This window comes from Mobula birostris, chromosome 1, assembly GCF_030028105.1.
Source record: "Mobula birostris isolate sMobBir1 chromosome 1, sMobBir1.hap1, whole genome shotgun sequence".
In the NCBI taxonomy this organism is placed as follows: Eukaryota; Metazoa; Chordata; class Chondrichthyes; order Myliobatiformes; family Myliobatidae; genus Mobula; species Mobula birostris.
Genome location: NC_092370.1, coordinates 180264116 through 180287982, shown reverse-complemented (window position 1 = coordinate 180287982; position 23867 = coordinate 180264116). Strand labels below are relative to the sequence as shown.

Sequence of the window (23867 nt, the reverse complement as noted above, 5' to 3'; positions counted from 1 at the left end):
GGATTTAAATGAGTTCAGGCTGGAGCCAAAGGTGGTGAAGATCAAAAAAAACATATGAAAAGTTAGTCAAAGTAGTGGTTTGAAGCCATACTGGATTGAACTTAATCCATAAAGGTGAGACCAGTGCTTGGGTTGAATATGGAAACCAGTAGTTTCATAGCTCCCATTTGATAAAACGATGTATATTGTCAGTAGAGTTCTGTGCCAGTTTATGGCTGAATTTTTCCTTTCAACGTTTCCATTTTAATAGCTGATAATGGTTTGCTTTGCAAAATCTCAAGTATTGGTTGCTTTTATTGCCCATTTGTGAAAAATAGGTCTGTTAGATGAGGTTTTATTCATATCTACCTTAATTTTGGGTAAAAAGAGAAAGTATGAATAATATAATGCAAGGCTATATGAGGAATAAGTTGGTATGTTTTGAGGGGCATTTTCCACTAATCTCCTCATTTTACAATTAATATGTTTGCTTGAAGCAATCTCATGAGATTTCACATAATGCATATGCACTTATCTGAAAAGAATTGCTTTGTTATCTATGTCATAACCACAAACTATATGAAAATTTCTTGGTGCTAAATATTTGAAAAGCAAAACAATGCATACCAAAGTCATGGGAATTTATCATGCCTGATTTATTATAATTATGAAGAATGTTGGAGAATTCCACCCACTCTTTCCGCACTTTTAAGTTGGATTTGGTATTCTGATATTGGCACAGATTGATCCTTTTAATGTATACCTTTGTAGGTTATTACAGATTAACTTGCCTTTGTTCTACCAAAACGAGTTAAATAGTGTTGATTTCATGAGAACAAAAACCTGAGAGGCATTGCAAACCTATTCATATACTGTATAATGCAAGATAAATTCAGTTCTTTATCTGTAATCTGAAATAAACCAACACAATATATTAACACTTTTTCTTATTCCTATCTAGCAACCAAGCCTGTCATAAATGGCATGTTAAGGGACCCATCTCAGATTCCTGACAGGGTTCTAGCTAATCAAGTTTATCAGGTACTGTATTAATCACAGTTATCTTTTCCAATGGCATTTTATGTTTAATAGTGATTCACACTCATGCAGCTAAAGTAAAAGATTTTATATTTCATTTAATTATTGTCACTGTAAACTTCTATATAGATCATAGGGAAGCCAATAAACTATTTGCGTATAAAAGCTTTTTTTCTCATTTTAATAGCCTTCTCTATTGTACATACAAGCCATGCCTGCTTTATTTTCTATATTTTAAAATTGAACAGTCCTTGACAGTCTTTTGAACCATACTCGGAAACTGTAAATTGTAATTGCAGTTCTCGGAAAACTATTTGCCATAATAGTTATCTGATTTACCAGTGGATTATCTGACACTACATATTTAATGCACTTTTTCATCTCTTGTTTGCTTGCAGTGCACAGTGAACGACTGCTGTTATGGACCATTGGTAGACTGCATCAAACAGTATCTTTTTCCATAAAATTTAAGACTGAAATTGACGAGCTATGACTTTGTAGATGAGATGTGTCTAGCTTAACCTGACATCAAGTTCTGCTTCACAAAACATGTGTTTCATACCCTATCCTTGTACTTTCAATCAACTAGGGTCACTGAAAACCTTATTCATAACTGCAAAAGTAACATTGTGGACAATGTGACGCTTTTGTGAAAGGAAACAGCAGTAGAATTCATCTCTTTAATCTTTAACATATTACTGCAATATAATTAATAAAGTTCATCGGTTCTGCCTTTTAAAAAGATTGATTGCTGGAATCAGGTTACGTATTACAATGAATTTGCTAGACTTTCAACTGAGCTTTGAGTATGGGTAAAGGTAAAATAGGCATGGTGATTAGAGAGATTTAAATCTTTAAAAAAAACATCAGAGTTTTGTACGATTTACTGAGTTTTAGTAATTGACAGAAGAGGGATTGGGGGTGAAAGGCGTCCGTGACAAGGGAAGAAATTTTATGAGTCAGCATACACAAGAATGCCTTTCGGAAACTCAGTGGCAGAAAGTGTTGATTTGACCATGACCATGATGGTCAGGGCCACAGGAGGAAATAGAGCATTGCATAATAATGCCAAGAGTTTACATAAGTTCAAGAGTCTATGAACACGTTTCCATCGGAAATCTCTCCCTTTCAGGAATGCATGCACTGAAACAATACCAGTTATGTTATAGATACAGTAATGTAACTGCTATCTTGCACTATGAAAATGAAGGTTGAATGAGGCACTGTCATTTAATCATTGGGATATGGCTACCCTGTTATTAATAACTGTTTATAATTTTGTATTAATCCAGCATCTGCCACTAGTTCAGATTCATTCTGTATCTTTTATTAGCAGCATCAGTTTTTAAAGACTAAGATTAATACAGGTATTATTGCAATTTATAGAAGTTCTATTAATGAGTTTTTTCTATAATGTCATTAACAGTTTGGAGTGCATCGCTTTGATTTACAAAGCTATTTTTCACTGTAACCCAGAGCACTTCACTGGCTGTGAAAAGAAATACATTGTACAAAAATTCCCATAAGGTTTTATGTTCAGCCTCTTCTTTTTATTTGTACAAAGTATTGCTTTCTAAGATATTTTTCCGGAAGCATTTTACTTTCATAAGTCAAAGAATAGCTGTAAATAAATTACAGATCTAATTAGCATACACTCAGTGGCCACTTAGTTGCCTCCTGTACCTAAAAAAAAAGAAAAAAAAATTTGGCCCTAGGAATAGAACTGAGTGTGGTCTTGTGCTGCTGTAGCCCTTCCATTTCAAAGTTCAACATGTTGTGCATTCAGAGATGCTCTTCTGCACACAACTGTTCTAATGCATGGTTATTTGAGTTACTGTCACCTTCAGCCAGTTTAAACTAGTCTGGCCATTCTCCTTTGACCTCTTATTAACAAGGCATTTTTACCCACAAAACTGCTGCTCATTGGATGCTTTTTTTTTGTTTTAAGCACCATTCTGTGTAAACTCAGGAGGCTGATATGTGTGAAAATCCCAGATCAACAGTTTTTGAGTTGCTCAAACAACCCCTTCTGGCACCAACAATCATTCCACAGTCAAAGTCACCTAGATCACATTTCTGATGTTTGGTCTGAACAACAACTGAGCCTCTTCACCATGTCTGCATGCTTTTATACATTGAGTTGTTGCCACATGATTGAGTGATTAGATATTTGTATTAACGAGCAGGTGTATAAGAGTACTTAATAAAATGGCCACTGAGTGTATAGTAAATGCTTTAACCTTGCATAATTGCTGTAAGAAATATGTTTGAGATGTTAGTTATGAAAGTCATTACTTTTCATTAAACACCCAACTTTTGTGTTTATGTAGCAGGATACTTTTATACCCAGGCAAGGTTGCACTGTCTGTGAAATTGTTTCATATTGGTATTCTTGCATATTGGTATTCTTGAACGCAGTTGTAATCATCACATGTTGTATCTAAATATCCTTAGTCTTTTTGCTTATGTCTACAATGTAACCTGTTCTAACATGAATTATTTTAGACAATGGTAATACAATAGTACTGTACGACTTGAATTTTTCTCCCCAGTACAAGTAGCAGCTGTTTCTGAGGTTTTTCCTATTCTGACCTAGTTCTGATAGGGAGTATGCCTTCTTGACCAAGTCATGAAGTTGAGAGTGTTGAGCAGGTTTTTCCTTTGGAAAGTTATAATTCCACAACACACAGCATCTGTGCAAATCCAGGTTAACAAATTGTATTACAAAAAGCAGGGAATGATATATTGTTGTGGCCTTCAAGAAACGGGATGTGGGAATCAGTTGTGCATCAGTGGAGCAGAGTGAAATGAATCACAATGATTGATAAATTAACAACAGTATACTTGATCCTGAGTAGTTTTAGAAATCCCCTACTGCCCACCCACATCTTAAATTATTTCATGGTAGGAACATGTTTCCTGCTTATCTTGATTGACAATTGATTTTTTTCCAATAAAAACACATCAGATAAGTAGTATATGAGTATTATTCATTATAGTTTCTGTTGACCATACTAGTTATCACTTCTATTCACAGACTAAAATATACTGTGCAGAAGATCATTCACATGAATCACCTCAATGAATTTGGAATATTTCATGCAATGCCATAAGTGGTTATATATTCTGATTTTCTCCAGAAGGCCCTAAAATAACAGAAGTGAGTATTTTGTTGATACAGATGTACAAGGTAGGAGGGGCTTTAGGCCACTCAGTCCCTCAAGCCTGCTCTGCTACTTAGTGAACTGATGGCTTAACTGATTTATGACCTCATCTCCAGATTCCTGCTTGCGTCAGTTATCTTCCACTCCTTGCTTTATCAACAGACTTATCTATCTCTGCCTTAACAATGTTCAATGGCCCTGCTTCCAAATTTTCATTTTCATTTTGAGTCGTTTTCTTTAAATCACTTAAATAGTGAATATGAATACAGTAATATTTTGCAGGAGGAAGAAAAACTTAACTGTAACTAATATACAGCTCAATAATGTAATACTATAATATAACAATACTATCAATTTGGCTCCAAATGCAATTCCCTTAAATATGTCTCTCAGTAAATCCTCAGAGTTTTTTTTATCTCTGGTGATATTATTAGAGTTCATGATTTTAAATAATAATATTCGAGAAATTAACCAAAGCAAAGTAGATGGTCACATTGATTATGATGGTTCTGATTTAATTAAAGGGCAGTTTCTCTTTAAATGTTGTAGTCATCATCTCCATGATCCTTTCAGCCTGGAATATAGCAAAGACATAGAACAGTGGTAATTTTCAAAATATTGCACTGTGGTGCTATTACATGACATAATACCTGCATGTCCTATGCATTTTGGAAAAATACTCAGCCTGTAACAAACATGAATGAAGGTTGCTACACACACAGATTTGCACAAGTGATCAATTAATGCATTCATACAAAATTATTACAGACATGAGGCCTGGGTACGGTGTGGAGAATCTGAAGTGTTCGTCATCCTTAAAACAGATTACTACTTTAACTTAGTATCCTTAGTGATTGGCATAGTGTTCCCACCCTTCTTTCTGCCACCTCATTGATCTGCCTTAAGATCTCCTCTCCAAAATGCTTAATCCCATTCTGAACAAAAGAATGTGTACCTTCCTTAGACATTACCACCACCACCATTTTAATTTTCTCCCTAGAACTGCTTTCTTCTTTCAGTCCCTTTCTCCAATATTTATATTCCACTTTGGAGTATTTATTTTGAATATTTCCCTACATTATTAATATTTTATTGTTTTCTTCATTATTTCTATTGAAGTGATATTAAGCTTACAGTGACAATATTTTATTAATTTAGAAGAACTTTTAAAATCTATCTTATTTAGCATCAAATTAGACATTTTTTTATAAATTTAAAGCAGCTTACATAATCCACAAAACGTTAACATGGGTTGACTTTTTATTCCAAAGGAATGTACAGTTAAAAATAATAACTGCTGCAAACCCACTGGTTCAAACTCAGTTGCTATGGTCTTGTGCAATGACGCCTGTTGTTTCCTTAACTTACTACCTATAGCGCCATTGGACAAGAATATGAAATTCTGCTTCGTGAAAAGCTACAAAGGAAAAAACTATCATTTTTAGGTAAAAATTTGATTGGAAACCATGTAATCCACAACAGTTCACTTTGTCGGAAAGTACAGAAAATGCAACCTATCTGTAAGGCTGAAGAAAGAGCTGAAATGATTGATGCTGCGCATGTTATCTTATATTGATTTAGGACTAGACAGGAAATCAGATACCTAATACTCTTACATACAGTACACATAGAAACTTGTGATTAATATTTTATAGCATAAGTAGCTGGAAAAATACCTTTATAATAGTTGCTTCTGTAAAACCTCTCATATCCTGAGATTACATATGTGAGCCTTGTCTTCAGAGAATTAAAGTGAAGCATAAGGAACCAAACCTAAGAGGTGGTTTACATATGAAAGAAATGGAGTTGGGGGAAGCAGGTATGTGATGTGCAAAAAGCATTCCACCTCAGAAGGAAGATAAATTACAGATTACTTGGACTATTCCTTGCAAAGAGGTGGTATCTTTCAATAATTTCATGTTTATATTGGTAGAAAGCTGTTTTCAATTCTGAGAATTCAATGCTTTTGAAAGTCTTGTGGTATAGAAAATCTTAGGGTTTTTTTGTTTTCCCACTAATATAAACTTCTTTGTCATTTGATGCATGTATAAAATATTCAAAGCAAAATTTGTATTGCCTTTGGGGATAAAATCAATATCTTATTTGAACATGAATTATTACAGAACTTACTCATTACAGAAGGATGACATCTTCAGGATTGCATCATTTGGTAAAGCCATTGAATGTTTTCTTTTCCCTTGTACAACACACTTAGAATTTATCAACACACTAGCCTGCGTTTTTAAATTAAACTGAGTGAAGGTTACATATTTTCTTAATTCTTGGTACATCCCTGCTCATAGTGTATTTCCAGGTTCTTGCACTTGTTCATTACATATTACAGGACACTCTGCAAGAATGTCCATGAGTAAAGGCATGGTTCATTGGGATATAATAAGTAAAGCACTGAATTTATTGAGCATTAAGTATGGAGAAGATTTAGTTAACTTGCAGTCTCTGATTCTGTTTAAGAGGGCAGTGAACCATTCACATCTCGCTTAATTGGCTATCAGCCAATATCTATTACTGCATATCTTCCCAGCTCACTTTCTCTAAATGCTGTATTTCTTTCTCCCAGCTTCTGTTTCCCTCATGTTTCATCAGATAATACTGCCTTCAATACCAGTGCTTCTTATTTGAATCTTTCCCCTTTAGAGAAATTCCTTCCGCTGATGATGTAGGTTTCTTGACTGTGGTGGACCTACTTCCCATACTCTGCTTCAACCCAGTCTCCCAGATCTACAGTGCTGTTGTCCTTGCATTTGTTCCTACCATCCTTCACATTGAAAAGATTATTCTTCATCATAACTGTTACTGTTAGCATGAGACCATCTATTGCTACTACTTTCCATTCCCAATAGCATACATAGCATCAAACACTGATTCAAATGGTTCTGTTTATTATCAGAGAATGTATACAGTATACAGTCTGAAATATTTGTCATTGTAGACATCCATGAAAAACAGAGGAACCCCAAAGAATGAATGACAGAAAAACATTAGAACTCCACTAACACATCAACCTCCCCCCTCCCTTCATCAGTTTTCAGCGAAAGCATCAATGCCTACCACCCACCAAGCAACAGCAAAGCACCCAAAGAGAGACCATGATCTCCAGTCAACAAAAACTATTGTTTACCCGACAGGACTGATGAAGGGTCTTGGCCAGAAACATCGACTGTTTACTCATTTCCATCAATGCTGCCTGGCCTGCTGAGTTCCTCCAGCATTTTCTGCGTGTTGCTTGCATTTCCAGCATCTGCAGATCTGCTTATGTTTGTTTTTATATAATCCATGTACTCCATCCACTGCTCTGCCTTCATCAAAGGATGAAGTTGAGATGAAGTATGAGGTTGATGAACTAGATAGGTAAATTTTATTCTCTGTGGGTGAAATAATTAAGTATTTTAAAAGAGGGTAAATCCAGTTGTATGGTGTATTTTTTTGTACTCTTCTTCCCGTATGATTGACATGGAAAATCTCTCTTATCTGTGTCACTGAAAAGAGGATGCTGTCTGAGATGCGGCTGTCTAAGTTGCATGCCATCTTGGTCAGTGTCTCCCATCCACTACATAATGTACTGGTTGGGCACAGGAGTACATTCAGCCAGAGACTCATTCCTCCAAGATGCAGCACAGAGCGTCATAGGAAGTCATTCCTGCCTGTGGCCATCAAACTTTACAACTCCTCCCTTGGAGGGTCAAACACCCTGTGCCGATAGGCTGGTCCTGGACTTATTTCATAATTTACTGGCATAACTTACATATTACTATTTAACTATTTATGGTTCTATTACTATTTATTATTTATGGTGCAACTGTAACAAAAACCAATTTCCCCCTGGGATCAATAAAGTATGACTATGACATTGTGGGTGTTACTATGAAAAAGGGACACAGTCAAAACAAAATCTTCAATGGTCTCATCCAGCCCATTCACAGTCACACTAGTGGATTTAGATGCATTTGAGGTGCATCACATGGCCTTGCTGGCTTGCCTCTGAGAAGGGACAATTTGCCAGAAGCCAGATTGCTTAAATCACAATTGGTTTGCAGGCTTGTCAGTGAGCTGAGTATATGGTGGCCTCAGATAATTCTTGAATCCTGGTGACTTTCTGACTCATTGATCAAGCTCACGCTGGCCTTTAAAACTTTCTTTTGTGTTCTCAAGTACTCAGCACTTTATCAATAACTAACGTAATGGGGTTGAATGCCACATACTCTTGCGAATGACACTAGCATAGTTGGCATCATGTGCTACATGGCTAGAGACACAAAATTATGAAATATCTATTAACAGACTAAACCATTGAGTATTTTAAGATAAATGGAAACAGCATCTCCTCTGTAATGTGTCTAGGGTCCATGACCTTGCTGTTGCTTTCCCTCACTTACATAGATTTTGAGTTCTCTTCGGAGTAAATACAGATGCAGAAAATCCTTTTAAGACCTCCCCATCGCTTGGCTCCACGCATAGATTACCGTTCTGATCTTTCAGAGGACCAATTTTGTCTCTTGCTATCCTTTTGCTCTTAATATATCTGTAGAAGCCCTTAGGATTCTCCTTCACCTTGTCTGTTAGAGCAATCTCATGACTTCATTTAGCCCTGCTGATTTCCTTCTTAAGTGTTCTGTTGCATTTCTTGTATGCCTCCAGCACCTCATTTGTTCTTGCTTGCCTATATCTGCTATGCACCTCTTCTTTTTCTTAACCAAGGCTTCAATATCTCTCAAATCAAGGTTCCCTAAACCTGTTATCCTTGCCTTTTATTCTGACAGAAGCATACAAACTCTGTACTCTCAAAATGTCATCTTTTGAAAGGCTCCCATTTACCAAGTACACCTTTGCCAGAAAACAACCTGTCCCAATCCACATTTGTCAGATCCTGTCTGATATCAAAATTGGCCTTTCTCCTATTTAGAATCTCAACCCAAAGACCTTAGCACCTAACCCCCGAATTTTCTTTGCAGGACCTCGTCACCCCTCCTACCCATGTCGTTCGTATCTATGTGGACCACGATCTCTGGCTGCTCCCCCTCCCCCTTAATGCTGTGGACTTGATCCAAAATATCCCTGATGAAGACAACAAACTATCCAGAAATATTGTTCTTGTCTACAGACCCTCCTTATTGTTCCCCTATTACCACAGCTTGTCTCTTCTCTTTCTACATCCCCCATCCCCTTCTGAGCCCCAGATACCTGACCACCGTAGCTTTCCTCTGCTAGTCATTCCCTCCAACAGTATTCCCAGCAGTATACCTCTTTAGATTATGGGGACACTCAGTCCTCGTTTATTGTCATTTAGAAATGCATGCATTAAAAAATGATACCATGTTCCTCTGGTATGATATCACAGAAACACAAGACAGACCAAGACTAAAACTGACACAACCACATAATTATAACATATAGTTACAGCAGTGCAAAGCAATACCGTAATTTGATAAGAGCAGACCATGGACACGGTAAAATAAGTCTCAAAGTCCCGATAGCCCCAACATCTCACGCAGACTGTAGAAGGGAGAAACTCTCGCTGCCATGAGCTTCCAGCGCTGCAAACTTGCCGACGAAGCATCCTGGAACACCCGACCACAGTCCGACTCTGAGTCTGTCCAAAAACTTTGAGCCTCCGAGCACCATCTCTGCCGAGCGCTTCGACCCTGGCCTCAGCCGCCAAGCAATAGGCAAAGCTGGGGATTCGGAGCCTTCCCCTCCGGAGATTTCAGATGCCATAGTGGCAGCAGCAGCGAAGCAGGCATTTCAGAAGTTTCACCAGATGTTCCTCCGTGCTCTCACATCTGCCTCCATCAAATCAGAATTGTGCACGGCCTCCTACTTGACAGATTACAGATATTCATCACCAGAGAGGCCACGCATGCTGCGTCGCTTCACCATCTTCTCCTTCCTGTTGTGGAGTTAAGTTACCATTGGGATGCTCTGCATTGGTTGCCTATCTCATTTTCCCCTCCTGACAGTCAGTTACCTGTGTCCTGCACCTTCGGTACTACCTCCCTGTATGTACTGTCTATCAACCTCTCAGCCTCTCGAATGATCGGAAGTTCATCTAGTTCCAGCTCTATTTCTTTAACACGGTCTGTCAGGAGCTGCAGCTGTATGCTTTTCTTGCAGGTGTAGTCATCAGGGACACTGGAGGTCTTCCTACGTGTTTCTCAGAGATCTACAACAATTGCTGTTACAAATTTAAAGCCTAAATCTTAACTCCAAAATGTCTTTACCGTCTGTTTACCTTTCATTAAGTTTTCTTTCTTCATTGAAGTTTGCATCTTTATTTACAGCCCTTTTCTGTTTTATTTCTTGAAGTTTCCAGTCCTCCAGCAGTGCTGCAGTCATGTTCTTCAATTTTCATTTTTGTTCCAATAATTTGTTTAGTTTGTACCTGACATTCCATGCAACTGTAGAGTTTACTTATCCGACGCTCCAACGTTCCCACCTGCTGTTTTACACATGCACATAATTTTATTTTTAAAGAAAATCTTTCAGTTTTCAGTTTTACTTCATCAGCCATTCCTTTTGTACAAATTTATGTCCAATAATCATTCCACTTTTATTTATTTGATTTTTTCTTGCATTTGTTTGCAAGTCGAAATCCTCGTGATCATACTCTTTATACTTGCCACTAGAATCCTAGACATATTAGGTTCAAGGGTGGTCTTGCCAACGATATATTTCCTTTCTTTGGGTTTTGGAAGCCTTCAGAAGATGAAGCTCCTGTTTCCTACTATCACTTCTTTAACCGCATGCTTGTTTCTCTGATTTTCTTGGTGGTGTAGTAATAATCCTAAAGTCAGAATCCATGAGTTCCTTGGGTTAGATCCTGGCACATGTTGTACAAAACCTTTGTCTTTTTGCTATCATCTATGACTAACTTTGCAAACTGAATATATTTTACCCTTTATGCAATCCAAATGTGTAACCTGCTTTATCACGACTTTGTCTATGTTATTTGTATAGAACCTAGAACACAACACAACACAGTACAAGCCCTTCGGCTCATAATGTTGTGCCGACCCTTTAGCCTGCAAGATCGATTTAATGCTTACATCCCACATAGCCCCCTATTTTACTTTATCCACTAAAAAAAAGTTTCTTTTTTAAACAGAAGAGTAATCTTTTTCTCTCTTCACTGAATCCACTACCTGTCTTTCTGGGTATTTAATCTGTGTTCCACTATTACTCTGCTGGACTAAAATGAAAACAGATCTACAGCTGTTGGTCACTTCCACCTCTTTGCTGCTTCCACTCTTCCCCCTTCTGTGTTCCTATCGCCTCTCCTCATCTGGATTAATATGTACAGTTTAATTCTGTGTGTATATAATATTTATGGTTGTTTAACATTAGACAAGGTGAAATGAATGGCAGAATTCTGGCAAATGAGTACAATGTGGGAAAATGTGCAGTTGTCCACTTTGACAGGAAAAATAAGCAACACGGTATCTTAATCGTGAGCCATGCGGAGCTTTGTGGTGTAGAGGGATCTGGATGATCCAGAGTATGATTCACTAAAGGCATCAGGTACATTGGGAAAGTTAACAGAATATTATCATATAATGCTGGGGGAATTGATAAAAGCAACAAGGTTATGCCTTAGTTATACACTGTGACCAATTTATTATACCTGTACACCTATTTGTTAATGCAGATATCTAATCAGCCAATCATGTGGCAGCAGCCCGATGCATAAAAGCATGCAGACGTGGTCAAGTGGTTCAGTTGTTGTTCAAAACAAACATCAGGATGGGGATTTTTCTAAGTGACTTTTACCGTGGAATGATTGTAGGTTCCAGATGAGGTGGTTTGAGTGTCTCAGAAACTGCTGATCTTGGATTTTCACACATATCTCTAGAGAATGATATGATAAGCAAAGCAAAACATCCAGTGAGCAGCAGTTCACTGAATTCTCTGGGTCAACACATCTTGTTAATGCGAGAGACAGGAAGGTGACTGTAACTCAAATAACCACATGTTACAACAGTGGTGTGCAGAAGAGCATCTATGAATGGACAACACTTTGAACCTCAAAGTGTATTGGCTACAGCAGCAGACCACAAGCATATACTCCGTGACCACTTTATTAGGTACAGGAGGTCCTTAATAAAGCAACCACTGAGTAATATAGGGCATGTTGAGACCTCATCTGGATCATGGTGTTTAGTATTAGTCTCCTTTTAAAGGATGGCAGGACACAGATCAGAGAAAGTTTACTCAACTAATATCTGAAATGGGTGAAGTGTCCTATGAGGAAAGATTGGATAGGCGATCTCTGCCACCAGTGGAGTTTAGAATTGTGATAGATGACTTCATTTGAAGCAGGTTTCCATAAAGTTTTGACAGAATGAGTGTAGAGAAGATAGCGTCTCTCATGGAAGAATCTAGAACTGGGAATCACTGTTTAAAAATAGGGATTGCATATTTAGGACAGGCATGAAGTTATTTTGTTTTTTTAATATATCCCAGGTTTGGAAATTTCCTCAAAGAGTTGTAGCGACAGAATCTGTGTACTGTACTTTTTAGGATTGACATGGTTGAATATTTGATAAGCATGAGACTGGGATGTAACATTCAGGTTTCAATGTGGTCAGCCATAATTTTATTGAACAGTGAAGCAGACTCAAGGAGACAAGTAGCCTAATTTGTATGCTGGCTAACACCAAAAGTACAAAAGCTTAATCACTAAAATTACTAATTCATGAGACGGGTACTTCCGCTAAAGTTAAAGATTACCTTTACTTGTTATATGTACATCGAAATATACAGTGAAATACGTCATTTGTGTCATCGACCAACATAGTTTGAATATGTGCTGAGGGCAGCCCACAAGTGTTGCCGAGATTCCAAATTCAATGTAGCATACCCACAATTTGCTAACCCTAACCCGTGCGTCTTTAGAATGTGGTAAGAAAGTGGAATACCCGAAGAAGTCCACGCAGTCACAGAGAGAACGTACATACTCCTTACAGACAGTGACAGGAATTGCACCCTGTTAGCTGATTCCTGGCGCTGTAATAACGTTATGTTAATTGCTACACCACTATGTCACCCTAGTCACCACCAGCAGCACAAAATGACAGACAAGCATTTTTTGTAACATCTGGAAAATGCTTTTATTTAACTAACTTCATGTTTTACGCTGTATCACTTGTTCTTGCTGATTGTATGTTGCTGGTTTTCTAACTTATACCTGCAACCACTTGCACTCTTTTCCCCTCAGGCTTGCTTCTCTCTGCTCTACTTGGTGTATATATATTTTCTTTTCTGACCTTTGCCTCTGTCAAAATTCCACTGAAGTTCTACAAGACCCCCCAAAAAAGAACCTCTTTCTTTCAGTTGGGTACTTTACACACTTCTGCTTTAGATTAGATTAGATTCAACTTTATTGTCATTGTGCTGAGCACAGATACAAAGCCAATGAAATGCGGTTAACATCTGATCAGAGATGCAAAGAATAGTGTTATTTACAAAATAACTGTGAATTAAAAAAGTGCTACAGCACACAAATATAGAAGTACTGAGACAGTACAATATGGATGCAATACTGCTTAGCGCTGTGATGAGAGGTTCAACAGGGTCACAGCCTCAGGGAAGAAGTTCTTCCTGTGCCTGTTGGTGCGGGGGTGGAGGCTCCTGTAGCGCCTACCGGATGGGAGAAGAGTAAAAAGCCCATGGTTAGGGTGAGATGCATCCCTGATAATGCTTTTCGCCCTGCCCAGGCAGCGTTTATGGTAGATGTTCTCACTGGTGGGCAATTGGGTGCTGATAATCCGCTGGGCAGTTTTCACCACACGCTGGAGTGCTTTGCGGTCCAATACGGGACGATTGCCATACCACACTGAGATGCAGTTGGTGAGTATGCTCTCAATGGTAATTTTACATCAGAACAATGCCTCTGTAAATCCTTTATTATTGCTTAATTCCCATGCTTTTTTGTACATTCTCTTTTACTGTTTCCTTCTTGTGTTCCCCTGATTATGTACATGCTAAGAAATAAGTCATTAATGTGTAACTTTTCCCTGTTCTGATGAAACATTAATTTTTTCTGTTTTTAAACAGATTTAGTCTGATATGCTGAGTCTCTAGTATTTCTGCTCTTCACATTCATTTGTGTTTGTATTCTAAACCATTATCACAATTCTTATTTGATGTTAATGAAATGTTCTCATTTAGCCTCTAAGAGAGCCCATATGCAAAATGTTACTCCAATTCAGACAACCTTGGGAATTAAGTTGTAATTTCTTCTCATGCGATTGTTTCGTTAGTTGCTGAGAGGTATGTCAGTGTATTCTGTAATACAAAATTGTTAGAACACAGTAGAAGGCCTTTTGCCCCTTTAAGTCTGGACAGACTCTTTGTCGAGCAATCCCAGACCTGTTTTCCTGCGGATCTTTCCAAGTATAAATCCAATTCTATTTTGAAAGCTATGATTGAATCTGAAAGCACTGTACTTTCAGGCAGTATATTCCAATTCATAATCACTCACTGCATGAAATGGCTTTTCCTTGCTTCAGCTGTGGATCTTTAGCCAATTACTTTGTCTGTGTTCTCTGGTCCTTGAATACTTTGCCAATGGGAACAATTTCCTCTGTTTACTCTACCTAAGCACATCTATTTCATTGCATTCCTTCTCATATCTTTAAATGATCTCTTGACTAAGAACAATCTCAGCTTCCCAGGTCTACCCTTCTAGCCGAAAAGAAACAGTGCTGAAATAATTCTTAGTAAGTTGTTTCTGCGTCCTTTGGTAAAATGTATCACTGCAGTCCTCTGTATTAGGTTTTATTTGCCCCTCCCATGTGTATGTCTATTTCATCAGACTTGTCTATATCCTTTTGAAGTCTATCATCCTCATTATGTATCACTCAGTGTTTAATCATTTGCAAATTTGGTAACAACTCTGCACTCTCATGTCTAAGTTATTATCATAAAGCACCAGCACCAACCTCTGGAAAATACCCTATTATCTCTCTCCAAACCAAAGAACAACTATTCATCATAATTCTTTCCCCCAAATGCATTTCATAATCACAGTACCACCCTTTCATTTTATGAGCTTCATTTATAGTATTCAATAGGGAATATTTAAGGAAGAAATTCAATTTGTAATATTGTATTTGAGTGTATCAATTTGATTAAATTACTTGTTTGCTGAGGCCATTCAGATGCCGCAGACAGTTTGCACTTGTAATGCTTTGCGAGAATGATGCAAGCTTGATCTACAATTAACTGGGAGCACCAGATACAAATTTTAATAACAATTCAAATGTACTTTTTAGAAAAATAAAAGTACATCCACAATAGGGTTTTTTATTTTTCTTGATGCTGTAACATTTGTAATAATTGCAACTAATGTGCTATTAAGCAATGGTCACTCTCTCTTGTGATCGACATGATATTCTTGAATAGTAGGGAACTAGCATTGATTTATGTAATGGTACACAGCTTCATGTTTTATTTGTGCATGAAATAACACGAAAAGTATAGTTTAATTTTGTACATGTTTTAGCTGTGATAATGAAAGGCTGCTTTTTGATGGAAAATATAACTGCACAGTGAAGTGGGGATGGGTTGTAAAGGAGAGGAAAAATTGTAACTTGGCAATTGTGCAAAAAATTAATCTGTCTTGTGAAAATCTAAATCAAACCTTTGGTTTGTTAGGATCAATGCCAAAATGGTGAATACTAAATACCTGCCTGATTTTTTTTTAAATGCAGAACCATTTATGCTAAATGATTATAATTATTTAGATTTTAAATTGTATTGACCTTGGAATTCTATCACAAGACAACAAAACTATCAGAGTGTCAGAACATTGGCCATGAAAGTGGTGTCCTCTACTGATAAATGGATTGGAAATTGGCTACCCAGGAGTGGAATGGGCCATTAATTTTAATCAGAGGTGATGTGGAAAGGAGAATAGACATGCCACAATGTCAACAGCCCAGTAGGTGTTAAGAGAGACCACACAACCTTCTCTGTTACTTGTTTTAGCTATTAGTTTAGGTTGGGTGAAGACAGAAAGGCATGTCTAGAATTGAATGACCAGGTCAGCCAAAATATAATGGAGAAATCAGGTGTTGCAGAAATAATAACAGAGAGGCACTTAGATGCAAGAACGCTCCACTGACCAGACAACGGCAGAGCAAGTTGACAATGGCCAGTTACAATATTTTAATATCTACTCAGACAATAAACTTGTATGATATTGTATTCTGAGAAATGAATGTGAAAGCTAATGTTTTTTTTTCAAAGTAACAATTTCACTTTTATCTCTGAGTCAATAGGAAGAATTGTTCTGGCTATCATTGTAGCCAAAAAGATATCTGGAACTGGCTTTCCTATTTCTGTTGCTCAAGTCCTTGAGAACGCTCAAAATATTATTTATTTCATTTGGCTGTCTCCCAAATTTTAATGGGGGATTTTTCTGTTTCTGCACTCAGGTGCACTGAATCACATGGGCGGTATTAGAAATTAGTGCTAGTCAGGAAAATGCTTGTAAAATCAGGCAAATTCATCCAGTGTTGTACACGGTAATCTTCCTGACTGCGTTTTAAACTTAGTCACACCCTGGGGAAACAAAAGTAAGATGCAGCCAAGATGACTATTTTTTTTCCAGTGTACTGTAACACAATTCCACACAAAATATTCAAATATGTTACTTTGGAAGTTTAATAAACTGTTTGTCTCTTTCTTTAATTTCATTCAATAAACCCAGCTTTCTTTTTATGCCAAAAGCAAGAACATTTTGTTTCTATTTTGATATATCTATGTATTTTTAGATACAGTACTTACCTCAATCTATGAATGTTCTACATTTAACTAGGGTATTCATTTAATATGTATCTATTTCAATATTAACATATTTTCAAATTTTATTTGGACAGATGAAGATCAACTGCGCACCAAAGGCTATGACAAAACACCTGACATTATTTTGGAGGTACCAGTTGGTAAGTCTCTGCAGGTTTACATGTACCCAACCAATCATAAATTTATGAAATGTGCATATTTTCCATTTGTTATATTTTACACATGATTGATATGGTATCAAATTGCATTGGAAGAACCATTACAAGGCTCTGGTGCTTGTGAATGCAGTCAACCGTATCTCCTTTTCTCTGCTCAATATGCCCTAGGCTGTTAGTTCCCCCTACCCTTTGAAAATGTTTGAGGAATTTTTTTTGCACATTGAGTGCTTAGGATCTGGAATATGCTGCAAGGGATAGTAGTGGGAGGTAGATTCAATTATAGCATTTAATAGGCAGCTGAGTAAGTCTCAGTGTAAAGAATTTGCCTAGCTATGGGTAGAGGGCAAAGGAGAGGGATAGCAAATTGGTTTTCATAAAGAATCTGCAGGCTCACCCTCAGACCAAATAACCTCTTCCTGTGTTGCGTCATTTTGTGATTCCTTTCATCGACCACTCCTTCACTATGAAGCCCATTTTGTACACTGTCATCTTTCCGTCCTGGAGAGTTCATTAAATTTCTTCTTCCAGCCTTGCATCTTGTTTCATAAATTTTACTTACCCTTCCTGTGGAAGTTTCTTTTTCATTGTAGGTTTCTATTTGCCATCTATTTGTAGGGTAGAGAGCAAAATCATTTGTTGTGATTGTTACTCTTGGGATAGTCATATTAAATATATTTTTGTTATTGCGAATTATTTATTTGCAAGACAAGCTGGAAGAGCTATCACTCAACAAGCACCATAGAAAAAAACAAGAAAAAAAAACACTTGAGCAACACACAAAATGCCAGAGGAACTCAGTAGGTCAGGCAGCATCAATGGAGGGGAATAAACGGCCCATGTTTCAGGCCAAGAGTCTTCATGAGAACTGGAGAAGAAGGGATCAAAAGCCATATAAGAAGGTAGGGTGAGGAAGAGGAGTATAAGCTGCAGGTGATAGATGACAGCAGATGGGTAGGTGGAGGGGAGGGGAGATGAAGGAAGGTGAGAGGCAATAGATGGAAGTGGTAAAGGGCTAAAGAAGGAGGAATCTTACTGGAGAGGTCAGAGAACCTTGAAATAAAGAGGAGGAGGTGGGGAACCAATGAGAGGTGATGAACAGGTCATGAGAAGAGAAGGAGTGAGAGGGTAACCAGAATGGGGAATGGATGAAGAAAGAAGGGGGGGGTGAAGACAAATAAAAAGGGGGGAGTAATTATCTGAAGTTAGCAAAATCAATGTTCATACCATCAAGTTGAAAGCTAACCAGGTGGAATATGAGGTGTTGTTCCTTTAACCTGATACTGACCTAATCATAGATGTAGAGGAGGCCATGGACCGACATGTTGGTCGTACTCTTTTCCATTCCCACCCCTTCTTATTCTGATCTCTGCTCCCTTCATTTCCAGTCCTGATGAAGAATCTCGGCTTGAAATGTTGACTGTTTGTTACCCTTCATTGTTGTCTAATCTGTTTCATTCCTCTGACATCTTGTGTGCGTTGCTCAAGGTTTCCACCATCTGCAGAATTTCTTGTGTTTAAGAGAAAACACTTTTTGTTTTCAACCCAGCAATCTCAAACTTGCAATGAAACATGCTGACACAATGTTTCAACTCATCTTCAATGACTTTCAGCTGATATCTTACATGTAGTAATTAGATATATAATAAAGACACAACATCAATAACAACACAAACTTTCCATCCCACTTTTGTAAGACTTTTGAAAGGTCTCCCAGTGTAACAAAATGGACTCTTGACCTTGAACATGAATTCTCCAACTTCTGGTAATTCCCTCCCCCTCCCTTCCCCTATCCCTATGTCACTCTGCCCCCTCCCCCAGCTGCCTACCACCTCCCTCTTGGTTCCACCTCCTTCTACTACCCATTGTGTTTTCCCCTATTCCTTCTTTACCTTTCCTGTCTATCACCTCCCTGCCTCCCCTCCCCCACCCCTTTATCTTTCCCCTTACTGGCCTTCTCACCCAACCCCACCTTCTTTATAGGGCCTCTGCCCCTTCCCCCTACAGTCCTGGCGAAGGGTTCCGGCCTGAAACGTCGACCGATCTTTTCCACGGATGCTGCCCGACCTGCTGAGTTCCTCCAGCGTGTTGTGAGTGTTGCTTTGACCCCAGCATCTGCAGATTATTTTGTGTTTAGGACTCTTGACCTTATTGTCTCCCTGCAAAACGATTTCTCCCTAACTGTAACACTTTATTCTGCACTTTATTATTTTATCTTGTACTACTTCAAAGCACTGTTGTAATGAATTGATCTGTATGAACAGTACATAAAGTCAAATTTTTCACTGTGCCATGGCACAAGTGACAATAATAAGCCAATTTACCAATAATCAGAGCAAAATGTAGAAATTGATATGAAATCACTTGAGTAAATATGTAATGGTTTTAGTGCAATAGAAGTTTACCACACAGAAGGATGCAGTTTTGCCTATTGTGGCAATAAAATAATTCCACTGCTGTGCTATTTCCCAGTGCAACAAATGAATTGGGGAAATTGGAGAAGAATAAGAAATACCTTTATTTTCATTTCCCAAATATGATAATGCCTTTGCGTTCTTCATGTAGGTAAGTGACTAAAAAGTTGAAATGAAGTGTAAATGCTTTGAATTATGATTACTAGATCAAGTGATAGTTGCCTTCTAATATAGTATATTTTACAGTTTGAGGACTATTGAAATGGGGATTTGTTCTAGGATAATTGTGCATATTTTGACAATAATGCATTTTTAACTTCATGGTAATGGAGAATTTATGAATATGTTTTCTTAATTGTTTCTTAATCTTCCCCTTTCATAGGAAAGATTTCTTGAAAGTTTTTCTTTCACCTAAAACGGACTGATTGTGGTGCTTTAATGCCCTTGCTCTTTTGAGTTGTTACTGTTGCTTTGAAACCTGATGTTGTGTTGTATAGTGGGTTAACCACTGGCTTCATACTTCAGTTCACATAGAATTTTGGCCTGTTATTTTGTTAGCCATGGCTAATAAAATGACAGACCAAAGTTCTATGTTAACTGATGTATGAAGCCAGTGGTTAACTCACTATACTACACATCTGTTTACTTTGTTTCTCTGACTTTCTGAGGCACTGTTCCTTATATGAAGAGCTTTTGCTTTAAGTTTCAAATTGGTTACTTTTTGCTGACATCAGAATATTACATGGGCTTCAAAAGAACTGTGAAACATTGAAGATGTCCAAAGGTGTAGAAAGGTACAATATCAATATGAATGTAAAAATTCTAATTTTAAAGTTGTTTTGTTCCAGGAAAAGTATTGTAATTTTCTCTCATAATTTTCTCAATTTTCTTCATTATTTTAAATATCTATTTGCTTTCTAATATTAGTTGAGCATAATCCAGGTTTTCCATCTCATCAGAGCTCACCTATTACATTCCCTGTTTATTATCCTACTCATCTGCCTAAAATTTTACCATGGCAAGTACAATCTTCTTAATGCATACTACCTATAAACCATTCTCAGTCCTTCATTGTGACCAAGCCCAAGTCTCTGACAGTTTTGTCTTGAGTGGCTATCAGCATACAGTTCATTACTCGGACGTGATAATACATTCACTAAACCTTTATTTAAGGTAGGCTGAGTGAGTGTGTGTCTGTCTGTCTGTCTGTGTGCGCGCACATGAAAAGATGAATCTCAGTGTTGTATTTGATTTACCTACTTTGAACTTTGATAAACAGGAAGAGAGCATTTATTATAAATTAGCATTAAGATCAACCCAAAATTGTGGGTTGAATGGCCTATTCAGAGCTGTACTGTTCTGTTCTAAGCCATTGTAGAAATTATGGAATTTAGGGAAAAATAACTAAAATCTATGAGATTCTTTTTGTTGCTTGAAGAACAGTTTCCATGCATTAATAGATTTTGCTGTATGATCACAAATTTGACTACCAGAGTGATAACTGTGGAAAAACCAACAAGAGACCAAAGAAACTGTTGTCTTCTTGTCTTCGCTGTAATGTAAATATTCCAAAAACACATTCAAATGGGACATGAAAGATATATCCATTTATTGAACAAATGAGACATCAGTGTTCTTGTTAGACTGCCTACGTGATGAGTTATGATTATCAACCACATTGCAAGTGGTTGCTGCGTCTTGAGTTCCTGGAGAATGATGCCCTTAACGATTTGAATTTCAGCCGTTATCAAACTGCAGCATGCATCGTGAATTGGCTTGCACCTTTTTTGTCATTACTTCCCTCAGATTTAGAGAAGGTGGTGACAGCAAGCAGATAACCTACTTTCGTGTCATATCCTGAAGTAACTCGCATAAGTACAATAGGTGCCTGATCTGTTTCATACAACCATACAAGCATCAACATACTCATTACATAGCCTTTAAAAAGGCATTGTTGATATTTCCTTGATTGTAGTGACACATCTGGTGTCTAGGATTAAGTGTACCTCAGTTTTCCATGGTAAATGGAACAAATTTGTGAATTGAAAAGTTGTCCCTAAATTTTAAAAAATTTGTTGTGATATACAACCATATTATCTACCACTCATCCTGTGGGATGTACTGAAATTCCTTGAGGTCACCAGGTGGGTTCAAAGAATCAATTGAACTCATTTATTTATCAGATCTGAGTTACATTCTACTTGTCAAATTACCCAATTTTCTTCCTTTAACTTTATATTCATGATTGAACCCTTGACACTGTCAACAAGCTCCCACAGGTCTGTATCCCGCATTACTGCTCCCAGCAAATAAATTGGGATTTAGTATCTGTTTCATCCATATTTTTGCAGATCTTAAGTACAGAAGTAATTTCTGTACTTAAAATAATTTCTTTGTCTTTCTTGAGCAGCAATGTCACCAGCGATTCTATATTATATGAAATATTCTGCTTTACACCCTTGCCTACATTGGGGTTCCAATTCTGGCAATATTTAGGTTTTAAAACACTTGTCCTTATTTTTTTAAATTCTTTCATGGCCATCAGTCCCTGCTATCTCCATATTAATCTCTAGTTCACAATTTCTAGGGATCTCTCGAGTCAGTTAATTCATGCCTTGCATTCATTATGCTAATTGTACATCAAATTTAGTGTGTTTTCAACTCAATTTAGGCTGTAATATTTGCTTTTAAATTCTTCAAACTTCTTAAAACCTTCCTCTTTGAGCAAGGTTTTGCTTGTTTAATTTTGTATTATATTTGCTTTGAGTTAAAATTATGAGTTGATGATGCTCTTGACAAGTTCTTTGAGTATTTTCCTATATTCAGATTAAATGTAGCATCTGTTGATTTTGAAGTAAAAGTCTTAATTTACACTTAATCTGTGTTTAAATATTGTGCATATCAGTAAGAATTCTTCAGTGTTGGGTCAAGGAAGCACACCATTGCCTTAATCCAAAGGTCGGGGATCTTCATTAGAGTGTGCTATTCTGTTGTTACTTTCAAACTACTGTAAATCACAGTGCCAACAAGTCTGTGAGCAAATGTATAGCTGCAAAATCTATTTGTTTGAATAGCAATATGGTGAAGTTTTGTTTGGGGGATTAGAGATTATTCCAGTTCATTTCTGTTGGGTATCCTACTGCAATCCCAAAAAAAAATTAGAAATTTTTTTGTAACTCTTTGAATCGCGTGTCCCCTAAACATTGTGCATCATTTATCTGTGTCAATTACATCTAACTGGTTGCTTCTGAACAATACCAATGGCCTGAATTAAACAGGCTGCTAGATTTTGGTTGATATACTGTAAATAAATCATTATCCCACAGGAAGTTCAAGGGCTTGCTGAGTTGTAAATGCTTCATTCTTTTGGCCCATGCATGCTTGGCAAAGAGTATTTGCATCACTGCCGAACAAAGGAAATTATATTAATGGCAACACTTTTCGCTTGCGGAAGTGGAGGAGTGAAAAGAAAATAAATAACAATATATTGATCATCTATTCTTTTGTTTCAAATTACTTTGGATGGATTAAGAAATTATCTTTATTTGTCTGTCAAAACTGACATTAAATCAATCATCATATTTAAATATATGATCAAGGTAACAAGAGATTCTGCAGAAGCTGGGAATATGGAGCAGCGCATGAAATGCTGAAGGAACTCAGCAGATCACGCACCGTCCATGAAGAGGAGTAAACAGTGGATATGCCAGGCTGAGACCCTTCATTGGGATATTTGCCCAGCTTTCTAAATTTTTACTAAATTAGTTTCTGGGAATGTCATAAACACGAGAAAATCTGCATATTCTGGATATCTGAGCAACACACACAAAATGCTGGAGGAACTCAGCAGGCCAGGCTGCATCTATGGAAAAAAGAAACCCTTCAGCAGGACTGGAGAAAAAAGACTGAGGAGTAGATTTAAAGGGTGGGGGGGGGAGAAAAAGAAACGCCGGGTGATAGGTGAAACTTGGAGGGGAGGGATGAAACAAAGAACTAGGAAGTTGATTAGTGAAAGAGACGGAAGCTCATGGAAGAAAGAAAAAAAGCGGGAGGAGCACTAGAGGAAGGCAATGAGTGGGCAAGGAAATAACATGAGAGGGGGACAAGGGGATGGGAAATGGTGAAGGGGGGGCATTACTGGAAGTTTGAGAAATCGATGTTCATGCCATCAGTTTGGAGGTTACCCAAACGGAATATAAGGTGTTGTTCCTCCGACCTAAGTGTGGCTTATCCCAACAGTGGAGGAGGTCATGGATGGATATATCGGAATAGGAAGTGGAATTAAAATGGGTGAC

General features: G+C 37.5%; 1 protein-coding gene across 2 annotated transcripts in view; it reads left to right on the top strand.

Annotated features, from left to right (window-relative positions):
- The window catches only part of cdin1 (CDAN1 interacting nuclease 1), a 169913-nt gene that overhangs the window by 80271 nt on the left and 65775 nt on the right, over window positions 1–23867 (top strand). For both annotated transcript variants that reach the window (XM_072266971.1, XM_072266974.1), the window contains 4 exons: window positions 941–1020; window positions 1416–1465; window positions 5559–5626; window positions 17078–17143. In XM_072266971.1, coding sequence (XP_072123072.1) covers window positions 941–1020; window positions 1416–1465; window positions 5559–5626; window positions 17078–17143 — 264 coding nt within the window. The remainder of the gene's footprint in view (window positions 1–940; window positions 1021–1415; window positions 1466–5558; window positions 5627–17077; window positions 17144–23867) is intronic.